This window comes from Mytilus trossulus, chromosome 3 (assembly GCF_036588685.1).
Source record: "Mytilus trossulus isolate FHL-02 chromosome 3, PNRI_Mtr1.1.1.hap1, whole genome shotgun sequence".
NCBI classification, from domain to species: domain Eukaryota; kingdom Metazoa; phylum Mollusca; class Bivalvia; order Mytilida; family Mytilidae; genus Mytilus; species Mytilus trossulus.
The window spans coordinates 35545066-35559168 of NC_086375.1; the positions used below are offsets into that span (position 1 = coordinate 35545066).

The window sequence follows — 14103 nt, forward strand, 5'->3', positions numbered from 1 at the left end:
ACCCAAGACCACCGTTAACATTCCTCACATGAATTCACAACAGTCAACTTGAACTTTAACATTTGGATTCATTTGAATAAATATGTTATTTTGACTTGATTATAACATTTATAATGAATGTATGTTAAAAAAAAATCTTCCAAAAATAATTTAAATTAATTTTATATTAAACAATTTCTTTTCTTTTTTCTTCAAAATAGCATGCATGTACATAATTTTCTGTTTCATATCAAAATCGGAAAAAAATAATACTTTTATACAAATATAAATCAATTCAATTAAAAAATCTTTTGTACAAATTAACAAGTAAGTTATCAACAAGTGAAAAATAACCCCTGATTACACCATTTCATATACTTGAACACTATTTTAGTCAATGTCGAGATCGTAGATCATAGCATTAGAGAACTGAAATGCACATTCTGTCCTGTGGTCCTGAGACTCAAGATTATCATTCCAACTGAGTACTGTTTCCACATCTGACTTGTCTCCCTTATCACCACTTCCTTCACTACATTCCACACCAGAATCTTCACCACTTGTTTTCTCAGATGCCTTGATTTTGATGACAGAATCACCTTCACTGATAATGTTTGTTAAATCAGATGGCTTGTTAATCATACTAGACGGAATGCTGATAGTATTTTCCTCTTCATTTCTTTCTATTTTGTCTTCCACGTTTTCACTAAAGAAATTTTCGTTGCCATTTTCTTCTTTCAATTTAGTGTTTTCAGAGACTTGAAGGTCAGTGGGAGTATTGTCCATTTCATCATCGCTATCACATTTGTCGTCTTCTTCTTCGGAAACTGCCAGTTTTTCCTTGATATCCTGGATTAGTTTTTCCTGTTTAGAATTATCACTGCTCGGGTCATTACCAATATCAGATTCAAGCTGATCAACTTTAGTCTCTCCAACAGAAGTTTCAGCAGAATCCATATATTCTTGCCCTTCCTGATTATGACTTGTTTCCTCGTCAACCTCCTCATTGGTCAACTCTTCTATAACTTCTACATTTTTATCGCTATGATCACCATGATCATCTGAATGTCTATGTTCATCACTACTTCCGTCAGAACTTCCACTGTTTTTACGACTTCTTTTTTCCTTCTTTCTGTTCCTTCTACGTTTACTCTTCAGGGACTGTGTCATTTGAGAAACAGCTGCTTTAGACTTAAATGTGGCCTGATCCACCCTATCGTTGAATTTAACAGACTTTTTGAAAAACTCATCTCTAGGACTTTCTGGGCTACCACTGCTACTAGCGGACAAACAAGGATCTTCACTCGATTCTGACATAGTTCTTTGTTTCAGTATGCCATGTAAATTAGGAATGACTTTTTCATGAACAACCTCTATATCAGCAGACAAAGGACACTCATCTTCCTCCTCAAACTCATCATCAGCTGACCTATCTCCAGTCTGTTTGAGATTCTCTGTAGGCCTATCTTCTGCTTTTTTCTTGTTCTACAATATATAAATTAAACTTAATAAGAATTTGTCTTCATATAAATAATATATATACTATTGTTTGTTATGCTTAAAAACTTTTTTAAAGTCAAATATTTAGATTGACCATTGGACATCCCTGCAAGGCAAGATAAAAACAAATGCAATAGAAAAACAGCATTTCAATGTACCCTGATGTTGTACATATTCGAAATTTAGTTTGCCTTGACCAAATGTTACGAGACTTATCCACTTAAATACCAAATACAGATTAATTGCAATAATGATGGATTCACTTCTAATGTTCTCCAGTTATATCTCTTAATAAATGGAAGAAATTGCTGAATTTGCCATATAATTTACAAACAGGCAGGAGCATATTTGTTCCATGGACACATTCCTCTTTCCTTTTTTTTTTTATATCTTTGATCTTCAAAAGCCAACCACCTTTGAGCAAGTAGAGAAACACTCATAAGACCGTAAAAGGAAAAAAGAAAATATGAAAGAGGAGTCATCTGCAGCACCCTTTATGGTTTTGATACTTTTACTCTCTATTAAAAGTTTTCATATTTGAATTCTAAAATGTATCTTATTTTGTAATATATAGCCCTTTAGGTTATTGATTTTTTAATCTCTAATTGTAATTTTTTTTTATACATTCTCTTTAATTTTCGAAACCTTTTATCAAAAGAAACCATAGATGACTGATGTTTTTAAAAATTTAATACAAAACGGTAGTCTTGTCACTCTTGTGGAACCTCAATAATATTGATTGATTGATCGAGTTCAACACCATTTTTAGCACTCATATTAGACTGGCAGCCAGTTTTTATTAATAGAGAAAGCTAATGCGAAAATCTCAGAAAATTGGTTTAGTTTTTATTTTCTAAATTAAAATGGTATTTATGTTTAAACCCAAAAAATAAAGATGGATTCATGCCTTTATCACTGCTCTTATTCTAAAATCATGTAAAATCTTTGTTAAGATATAACCAAAAAAAATATTGAATATTTTCTGAAATTAATATCAAGGGAAATCATCAAGCATTTGATATTGAAGGATTAAATCAAATAATTGATCTGTATAATATTTTTTTTTTACTGATAAGATTTCTTAGAAAACTTAAGATATCAGAAATAGGTCACTTTATAGTGATGTGTCAAGTCATACATGCTGTATAAACACAGATGTTCACATAATTCTACAATCTTTTTACAGACAAATTAACTTTTTGTTCACTAATTCCATGATGTTTGGATTGCATGCAACAGCTATGGACTCTTATAGATTAGAATTAATTATCAATATCACATAGGTATAAAATATTTACCTGGAATATATATTGAAGGATAAAAATAAGCAGTTGATAATAATACGTAAACATGATTATCCCTTTACAATGGCAAAATCAATGGCAGGTTATTTTTCTCACACATCAGAGATACTTATTCCATAAAATCATTTAAATCCAGACATATCTAGTTTCCAGTAACTATAATACTAAGTAAAATCAAAGAGGAAGTATATTACTTAGTAAAATATTTCGTCACTTTAAAAAAAATGTCAATTAAAAGTCATGCAAAATTAACTCCATTGAATTTGTGTGAAAAGGTGTACATTTATTGTAGATAAAAGGTTTTAATTTACCAGTACAAAATTGGTAAGTGTGCCATTCAAAAAAAAAAACATGTATGTATATTCAATTTCAATGAATGAACATAATCTTATATAATTTTCCAGTCTTTTTTCCACACTAGCTTTGTGCAATGTTTATTTCTCTAGTTATGCCTTTTACTTCATTTAAGTATCTAAAATGCCATATATAGTACAACTTATTTTTAATGCTCATACGAGGCTTTTCTAACTTTTCTAAAGATACCTTGACTGTTATTTATGCTATATAACCATCTTTCAAATATGACAGGCATGCATCTCTGCTAAAAATTCTAGATAAAACCAGTTTTCTTAGATTAATATGACAATCTTTATGTGACTTTATGGGAATGTGGCTCCATGACAACAGCAAGCCAAGAAAAGTCCATCCGATGGTTAGAACATGACTACATGTACTAACCAGGGTACTCATTATATAATATTCATGCAGGTCAACAAACCAATTCCAAAAATGTTCCTCATTTAGGATTTTTCTGATTCATACATGTATATATGCAATCTTACTCAACTAATTAGGGTTTTGACAAAATTAACACTTCAATATATTAGAATGGATCATAGATCATTGATCTATAGAAAATAAAACATGTAAAAAGAAGGACTGGTTCTGACCATAAATGATGAAGGTGACAGATAGGTCAAAACAACTATAACCTTATATGGCAAAAAATTAAGTAAATTAATTTATATCCTATACTTTGAAAAATGAAATGCTACAAAATCTCAATGTACTACTAGTTTTTGAGAAGAAAAAAAGCACCTTCAACTGTTTCTATGTATACACTGAAACCGAACATTAAAAAAATTGAAATGACATGAAGCTGACAACTAATCATATAAAAAAAATAAAAGATACTTCTTTATATATGATTTAAACAAATTATCCATGAATATTTACAAATGCTTTTTTTTTAATTAGAAGAACTGACAACCTATTTGCAAAAGCTATAAAAATACAAACTATACCTGAATTTTAATGGATAACTTTTTTCTTGTCATCTCTGTAACCTCGATGGATTTCTCCTCCAGTAAGCGGTTATCAGCGCCTGTGACACACTCAGCTTCTATTCTTTCTATTTCTTCCAACAAATACTGATCTGTTTCAAAATGGAGCTCCTGAAATATTATTAGTCAAAGTTTACAAATACTTCCTAATGACAAATTATGAACCTAATTCATGTACTAGTATATCTTCAAACTACTTTTATACAGCAATATACATATATTAAAAAAAATACTCTCAGATGCAACTATTTATTCCAAATTTATGATGAAAATAAGGACTGGCTTGTTCTAAGGATGTTCCTTACTTTTAGCTAATGTGTGAAAGTGAAAATAAGTGATTCATCAATCTCCTCACACTTCTAAGTAGATGTGAGAATTAACTGTGAGGACCACAAATTAATCAATAAATATATATTCATTTAAAATCTAAATGATGTGCAATCAATTTGCTTAAAAAAGAACATCAAAATTAATCTTACTTTAAGTACAGTGCTCTCTTAGTAATATTAATTCAGGTGGAAAATTTCTGGAAAAGCCATTTGAATCAATATAGATATATATATATCTCAGCTGATGAAATTTACATTGCCCCGACTTCCTCCTTTGTAAAATCTAGTTTAGCAATAATTTTCCTCAAATGACAGTCATAACTAATGATGCACATGCATGCAATAAATATGTCTTTACTATCACATTAAGTTGTCATGGAAATGCAATAATTCTATTTCTTATATTTTGCAAAATACAAAAAATGCTAGCTCTTACCTGGAGATAAACACATGGATATAAAAGGTCAAGGTCAAAAAGCTTCATATTTAGGTCAGACAAACATTTAGTTGTAAATACAGTTTATCTAAGTCCTAGGCTGATAGGACGGAAAACATTGATACTTTTTATCAATTATAATAAATTGCCCACAACAAATGATTGTTAAATATATTATTATTTGCAGTTTTATTTTGCTTTGTTTGCTTGTTCTTCCCTTTTTATGGAGGAAAAAAAAGGGGGGGGCATTTCTTGTATAATTAAATGAGAGTAAGAGGAGCTGGGAGCCTTTAGTATGCAGTCTGCACCGTTAGCCACCAGTCCAATGCCACAAACTATTAAAATTTGATTTGGACTAGTAAGTTTTGGCAAAACTTTGTTTGGACTGATTTATAAGAAAAATGTCACAATATTGGTCTTCAGACTGGTATTAAGTTTAAAAAGTTTTTGGTGCATGCTGACTGAGTATGTAACTATGTTCCCACTGCATAACTAAGGCCAAAAGAATAAAAAATGAACTTGTTTCCTCTGAATCAACCAAAATTAAAAGAAACATTGAAAAGCAGTTTTAATATTGGTTCTCCCAAAATATTGTTTTTTTTCCAAATAGCATGAATAGAGCATTGTTTAAATTTGCTGTTGATGTGTTTTCATCCCTAACACAAACAAACCGACAATATGCTTGTATAAAAACATAGACAAAACTTGTAACAGATGAATGAATTTCTTTGGTCAATGGTCATAAATAATTAGATATTTTTACTTTTAGTGATGATACACCTATATTATGATAGCGTAGGTAGGACATAATGTCATTTCAGGAAGGTAGCTTTTCTTCAACAGATATTTTCATGGAATCATGTGTACTATACAATAAATACAACAAGGATGCACCTGCCTGAAGCATAATTATTAAATGTACATTTCAAGGAAAACATCCTATGCAGGTGATGTGTACAATGCACCTCAGTAAATTGTGGATTAACAGACTACAGAAGTGATAGCTGTCAGGGTCATATATTTTTATATAAATATTAGATACATGTACATGTATCATCAATAAAATGTATGATTGATTTCCAATGAAACTACCACCCACCAAACAACTTGGATGAAAGCCTTTAATATTTAAACAATAACCTACACTGTAAGTCAATGAAGTCCAGTAACATACATTTTGTAGGTCTTATGCATTTCAAAAGAGAAAATCAATAGCCTCATTTATAACAAAACAAAAATGACAGACAGTGTTTATCACCAAAGCAAATTGACCAGCAGTCTTTTTTTTTAAAATGTATTTTATGTGAACGCACTAAAAACTGGTTAAACCCCATCACACAGTATATAAAAAAAAAGATATGTGGTATGGTTGCCAATAGGACAACTATCACACAGATTCCAAATAACATGCATGGAAGCTATTAACTGTAGATCATAGTATGGCCTTCAACAATAAGCAAAACTCATCCAGTAAAGTAAACTACATGTATATATATGTTATACATGTTATATGCCTGTTCCAAGTCAACCTTCCTGCAACATGCATTATGTTTGTTGTTTTAGGTAATACTTTGTATTTAACTTTTATCACTTTTTTTTTCTTTTTTTACAAAAGTAGAGTGGCAGCTGGTGTTGTTTGTTCAAACAATGTACAAATTGTGTCTTAGATGGAAGGATGTCTCATTAGCATCATACCACATCTTCTTATAATATATCTACATTATCGCTATTTATTTCAAATTATTTTCAATTTGGATAAGTTTTGAATTACACAGCTTTTTCACGGTGTATTGTAACAATCCAGTTCAAGCTTTGAATTTCTGGAACCCTGTTAGAACTATTGTGCATAAAAAAATTCAGATTCATGATTAAAATATAGTAAACACTTCAAACAAAGCATTTTTAAGACTTAAGCTTTAAATTGTACCATATACTGTCAAAATGTTCACTTTCTAATACTTTTCCTCCCTCATCTCATTATTCATGTTAACATTGTTAAGGTTCATCATAAGGAATTGAAAAATATGGCCGTGTTTACACCTAAAAAACTACTATGAGTACAGACAAACTGGTACATCCAGGAAAGTTTTAAGGCATGGCAGGAACTAGATATATAAAAGTTATACGAAATCTACGTTTCAGAAAATTATTATATCTTGAAGTTTCAATTGAATTCGAAATGTAAAAAAGATGAATTTGAAATGTAAAAAAAAAAAATTTGAACTGTAAAAATAATGTGATTTTGCCGATTTCCAAAATAAAAATAAAATCGAATTTTCAGGCTTTTTTTTATTCTCGCCGACCCTAACAAATGCATTGTCCCTGAAAAATAATTAAAATATCCTTTTTTATGAAATGAAATGCATTAATCACTAACAGAAGTGATGACACTTTCTACTGTGTGAAATATGAAACTTTCAGTTTACGTTTCTAAAAATAGACAAATCAATTATTAATGACCTTGAAATGTCGTTTGCGCAAATAATTTTGCGGAACGAAACCTGTGTTTAAAACGGTATCGGGACCGTTCGCCCTAGTAACATGTTCGCCCTGGGTCCGTTTGCCCTGAGTTCGTTCGCCCTTATAGTCCGTTCGCCCTACTAAAAAATATTAATATTCAGGTCATTGAAGTTGAATAAACTTAATCAGATATATTTCGATGGTATATGTTCTTGAAATTTATGGAAACATGGAAATATCTAAAAGTTTATGGCTTGTTAAGGATCATTAATTTATTGTTTTATGACAAAATAATTCGGATCACTGCTTATTGTGATACCTGTCTTTTGATGGATTTATAATATAAAAAACAAATTTGTTTTGATAATATATTCAGCTTGAAATTAATTTAAAAAAAATGTACGAACTTTAAAACGGATTTACAAGTTCATTCATTAAAATACTCTGAGACTAGTCTAAGTTAGTGAATGACTGAATACAATTATTTTGTTCAACATATTTTATTCAAATACTTAAAATTATGCCACTAGACAACAATTAGTAAAAAATAAAAATCAGGGCGAATGAACCCTGGGCGAACAGGTATCAGGGCGAACAGGTACTAGGGCGAACGTGAATTAGGGCGTACGGACCCGGATTCGTTTAAAACCAATTACACAATAAGTCCGTTTCCCTTATTTGTAACCAGTCCGTAAGATGCATGTTCTCATATATAAATAAACTTGTCCAAATGTGGACAGGTGGAATTTCAAGACATCAAGTTAAAATACTGAATTTTAACAAATCATTTGATATTTTCTTGTTTTATAGATAATAAAAAAATATCGTCCATTTAGATAAAAAAAAAACGGGAATGCATGACAACAGATTATTTAACCTGATATTCTCGTTTTTCCAGTGGACGAGTCTATTACGTTTTTGACACGTGTGTTGGAACTTATTTTCGTACGACGTTTTTACTTTTTTCTTTCTTTATCAGTTTTCGTGCTTATTAATTTTCACCAAGTTTTGATTAAAAGCTAAGTCAAATAACTGACTGGAATCTGTTTTTCTTGTTTGTGAAATGACGATTTAATTTCGTCTTTGTCCGTGTACCCCCCTTTTTACGGGAAATTATTAGACAATGTCGACAATGTCATATGCGATGTTTACAGCTGAGCAATAATATTTCATCAAACTAAAATTTAAGAAAGATGAAAATTTTTTATGACAAATATATTATTAGAAAGGTGAAATATATTTTTATTTTGCATATCAGTTTTCTGTCTTGAAAGATTTTTTTTTCTTTTTTTTTCCGACCGACCGACCCGACTTTTTCATGGAGAAAATCCGTAAACCAACAAATTAAAAAACCGTGGCCTAACTTTAGAAAACAATATCTGACAGTATTGTATTTTCAATGTGAATAAAAGTTGGTTTGCAAAACATGACCGTCATTTATATCTAGGTCTTATTTAGAAGAAGTGACGGTAACCACTTATCCCATACACATTGACAATGAGACAACTTTCTTTTAGACACAAAAATGATGTTGAATTAATCAAGTTTAGGTCACCGTATGCCTTAAACAATGAGAAAAACACACAAACCGCATGAAAGCAAGCTATAACAGGGCCCTAAATTATAAATGTAAAACAATTCAAACAAAAAACTACCTGCCTATTTTATGTTCAAAACACATATGGAATAACCAAAGACAACCATGGAATTACAAGCCTGTGACTCGGGAAATGGACTGAGTCAAAGTGTTGTCGCTGACACAAACAGTACAACAGAAGTACAAATAATAAAAAATGATGAATAAACCTTAACTCGTCCTATGACAGAGCCTTTATAGTAAATTCGCGATTTGTGCCAAAACTTGTATCATAGTTAAAATTATCCCTTAAATGTGATAAATATACATGTATTCGCAGTTTACTATGAAATCCACTATCACTGAACTAGTATACATATTTATTAAGGGGCCAGCTAAAGGACACCACCGGATGCGGGAGTTTCTCGCTTCATTGAAGACCCATTGTGGCCTTCGGCTGTTTTCTGCTCTATGGTCGGGTTGTTGTCGCTTGGAATTTGTATGAATTTTTCATGTTTAAATGCCCCCCCCCTTTTTTTGTTTTTGTTTTACCAAAAAAAAATCAATCCCTCTAAACCAAAATTTTAAACATCACCAAAAAGTAAACAGAAAGTTATAGTATTTATATAACTAAGAAGTGTATAAAGTTTGATGCAGTTATAATACTTCGTTTTTGAGATATGGCGCGACATGTTAAAAAAACCACATTCCTGTTTCACTTACATGTTCTGTAACTCAAAAAGATTTAATTTGATTTTCACTAAAATGTTTACAGATCATGTTAAATTTTAAGAAAATAAGATAAGCTGTCCTGAAGTTACGGTGCGACATGTTTATGGTGGACAGACGGATATATAGACGGACGGACAGAATGACTGATAGATAGAGGAACGGACGGATGGAAGGACGGACGGTTAGACGGGTGTATACAATAATACGGCCTGTCAAAATTGGGACAGGCGTGTAAAAACGCGAAGAAATGGAGAAAAAAATCGTAATTAAAGGTCAATAATTTTTATTAGGATATTGGCCAAGTCGATTTATTTGTATATTTGTCTGCCTTATAATTTTCCTATATAACTTTTATATATATTTGAAAAAAAAATGTATAGAAATCGATAAAAAGAACTTGATATTCGGCATTTATTATGAGAAACATAATCCAACTGACATAATCCGATTTCCCGGGTGTCCCTGTTTTCTCATTTCTTGCAATATTTTAATTCGGTATACACTTTATAAGATAATTGGCGAATCTAGATGACGTATATGTTGCACGCCCCGACCCCACCTTTGGTTGCCAAAACTTTATTGATTCCTGTATTTAAAGATTTTGTAAAGCAAAAATAATCAAAATATTGTTCGACTCGCTACGCTCGGCGGTATGTAAAAGTTGTTCGAAATACGCCCACTTTGAAATAAACTGAATTCGTCTGTCCGTATATATTGTCAAAATACATTGATCAACATCAGTGTACGATCATCATAACACAATGGCGACAGTGCAGACTCGTTTTTTTTAATAATGTTAACAAAATAATTATTATTGAATTGTATCGATGACCTGAGACTATTATACTAATTTATAGTGATAAATAAATTTTATTTTAATGCATGGTAGTTGTAACCCTACATTCATTTTCTAAGCCGATTATGCATGCATATACATTAGTCTTATTATCAACGTTTATCCTTAAGAAGATTTATTTTTAACGATGGTAGAAAAGATTACATACATGGAATGATTAGATTACTTATAAAGGTGTCCATTCTTTTGTGCGCGAAAATCACATATCAATTGTGTGTTTCGATTTTTAAGACCGTAAACTTTAATTTCAAGTTTAAAATTGTTCAACATATTTTCCCATAACTCATATAGAAAAAACATATTAAGAGAGCTTTAATCTCAATATGCTGTTAAAAAATTTCGGAATGCAAAGTAAAATTAAAATATATGTGTCGGCTATAAGAGTATGAATTTGCTTATTATTTATTTGAATCTGAGACTCATATAAATAATAAGCCGCTGTCCGGTGAACGAACTTGTTTTCGAACGACCCACAAAACTCCTTTTGAACGCTGAAGTTAAATAATCAATTCTAATGTAATGCGATTATGATTTTTTTATTTGACCAAACCGGGTTATGCATTTTGAAATCTATGACGAAACCGGGTTGTATACATTGACGAAACCGGCCAGTTCGATTTTGACATGACCCATTTCTTTCGTTCCATACACAGAGTTACAATTATTGAGATGCTCATAATAACTAAATTTGCAATCTCCGTGTCAATATCTATCTTCCCGTTCCTTTCTTTCCGTACAATGTGAACAATTTAACGAGAAATTAAACAATTTCGAGGCAAGGTTCACTCAATTCGTCATTTTGACATGCATTTTGACTTATTTCTCCGTTAATAGAGAACGGTTGTAGAAAATATTGCATCTCACAATAGAAAATAGTTGTATATGTATATATATTCTTCGATATCATAAAAAGAATAAAACAATAAGGAGAAACCTACATTTCTTTTGTCTATTGGTGTTCCGTCATTGTGCCGGATGTTAGATAGCATCGAGTCCGAGCAAATTTTGCCGGTGTGGTTTAGACACAGTGACTCAGTTACACAGTTTAAATCACCTATTGTTTACAGGTGTCTATTGTCCATCCATTGACTATTTAAATCAATACTACTCACAACAATTTGATTATATGAGGGGAGCTTCTCAATCGTTTTCACTACTTAGTTAATTTTTGCACCTTCTGCAGGAACAAAAAAAACTGGAAGTCAAAATCTAGAAAAGTTTATAATTTTCTGAAACATAAAATGCATTTAAAATTTATGTATCTAGTTCCTGCCATCCCTTAAAATTGTTGCACGTGCATGGGTTAGTCTGTACTCAGAGTAAAATTTGGGGTGTAAATATGGCCATATTAGCCAAGAGGTTATGATGAACCTTAATGAGGACCTTTGGATGTTTGCATTTGGGATACTTGAACATTTCACGCAGTTGTCTAAATGAATGTTTTTTTCCCCCCACCCAGAATGGACTCCATAGCCAGGATAAAGGTGTCTTGCTATTGTCCATTATGTCATTAACATGATGAATGTATTGTTTGATGTGCATGTCTTCGGAAATTCCTTTTATATTTTCAAATATATGTTTTCAGAACTATTCAATGTACAGTGTAAATAATTTAAATATACCATGTTTCCTGATCAGTCAGAGGTCTCTTACAGTTATTTGTATCATTGTTTTTTGGGAAAAAATTCATGATTCGTCTAATTTAGTCTTATTCTATATTTTTATCGTCTAAGAGAAAGTGTACATTTTATCATCATGCACCAAAAAGTATCATTAATGTCGTTTGGCAAGAATTTTTACCGTTATTCGTCTTGAAAGTACCCCAATTACCACCCTCATAATAATATTACCTGAAGCTCTTCAAGACTGGTACCAGCTTGAAACGTCTCCCAAGTCTGTCTGCTGTCTTTCTCTTTCAGCAGTAACAACACAGCATTATTATTGTTCACTTCAAAGCTACAATGTTCTGGAACAAAACAGTTTTTGGCAGAAAACTTTGCAAGAAAGCTGTAATGAAGTGGGAAACCACTAGCTCCTTTAGCCATGAATTTGATATGACATACATTGGGCAATGGAAACAATTTCGACACAGAATCAGGGACTATCTTTTTCACTTTAAATATGAATGTTACAGTGTCAAAATCTTGAGAAAATTCAAATGTTGGAAATCCATAGGAGATCTTTGGTGTATGATTTAAGTATGCAGGGCATTCATTTCCAATCTTATTATCAATCACTGTTTCCTCCTCCTTTGAGACTGGCTTGGCATTAGCCTCTGTTGCGCTGATAACTTCTATTAAAGGTTTATCAACTGCTTCAAACTTATTTTCCACTTCTTCAGCCTTAGGCTCATTCTCAGATTTAATTTCTTCAATGAAATTTGGTAGTTTTGGCATCTCTTCTGGTATAACAGGTAATGTAACTATCAAACATCTATTTGATTTATCAAACTTTGCTGAGCCTTGACTCTCATCAACAGCATATGGCAATTCTAAATCTAACTTGTATTTTGCTGGTTCTTTAGACTGAAGTACAAGTTTTTTCTCAAAGATATCAAGGTCAACTGGCTTTGAATTAGCAAGCAATGGTAATTCAATTGAAACAACAAGTGCTTTTGGTCGGGTACTAGGCCTTGAATCAGGAGTATTTCTGTACTCTTGTAAATCCATGTCAGATCTGTGTGTAATGGTGTACTTTGGAACTGTAGCATCATCTTCAACTCTCTTTTCTGCTTGGTTTCTTTTGGTTTTTCCTGCTTTTTTACTATCTGCTTCTTTCTTCCTTTTAACAGCATCTGCCATTTCTTTTGCCTTTTCTTCGCTTGACTTTTCATCAAATGGATATGGCATTTTCCTAATTGGGTCATCTTCGTCCAACGGTTTGGCTGGTTCATTTGCTTTTGAACGAATAACAGTGGCAGTGGGTGTACCTTTGTATGGCAAATTTGGCCGTTTGATATTCTTTCTGTCAACTTTTACACCAAACTGCCGCTCAATACCATCAATAGCTGTATCTTCAACAAGACCTCTGAATCGTATGTTTGACTTGGACATTCTGTAGGTATCTGGGTGAAATACTACATCATATACTCTGCATTTTACTTTATGTTTGTCAAGATCATCTCTTGGAGGTGAATGTGAGTGAGGTATTGACCAGTTAACACCACTTTTGCCATCTGATGAAGTTTGACGTTTTGCAACCGGCTTACCCATCTTGTCATTCTGACAGATATTAATGAATGCTTTCACGTTACCATCAACGCTAGTTTTCAAGACATGACCCGGCTGAGGGTGGATAAACTCTACGTTCATACCACGTTCTTGTTCCATTTGTGCTATCTCTTGTTCATAAATTTTTCGATTTTCAGGGTTTTGGATTTCCTCGGCATATTCCAAAAATAACTTCCTGAATTGTTCATCTTTCAAAGCTTCTCCTATCTTCTTCACCTCGTCTTCTGTTATTTTAAAGTCTTCTTTCTTTTCGGACCCCATTTTTCAATTCTTTTGATTGCTACAAAAACAAATATTCGGTCAACTTTTGCTCCCAAGGAACGCTCTTTCGGAATTTTCTAAATAGATGATTGTAGAA

General features: G+C 31.9%; 1 protein-coding gene across 1 annotated transcript; it reads right to left on the reverse strand.

Annotated features, from left to right (window-relative positions):
- Window positions 1-14103, reverse strand: LOC134711337 (protein kintoun-like). The gene is made up of 3 exons (XM_063571881.1): window positions 12366-14103; window positions 4088-4237; window positions 1-1464 (listed from the first exon to the last, which is right to left on the reverse strand). The coding sequence occupies exons 1-3, from the start codon at window positions 14004-14006 to the stop codon at window positions 370-372; spliced, it is 2886 nt and encodes a 961-aa protein (XP_063427951.1). The 5' UTR covers window positions 14007-14103; the 3' UTR covers window positions 1-369.

Coding starts and splice junctions, on each gene's coding strand:
- LOC134711337 (XM_063571881.1), bottom strand. CDS start 14,006: ATGGGGTCCGAAAAGAAAGAAGACTTTAAAATAACAGAAGACGAGGTG. Junction 4,238..12,365: donor CCAGTCTTGAAGAGCTTCAG/GTAATATTATTA, acceptor ATAATATTTCAG/GAGCTCCATTTTGAAACAGA. Junction 1,465..4,087: donor AGTTATCCATTAAAATTCAG/GTATAGTTTGTA, acceptor TATATATTGTAG/AACAAGAAAAAAGCAGAAGA.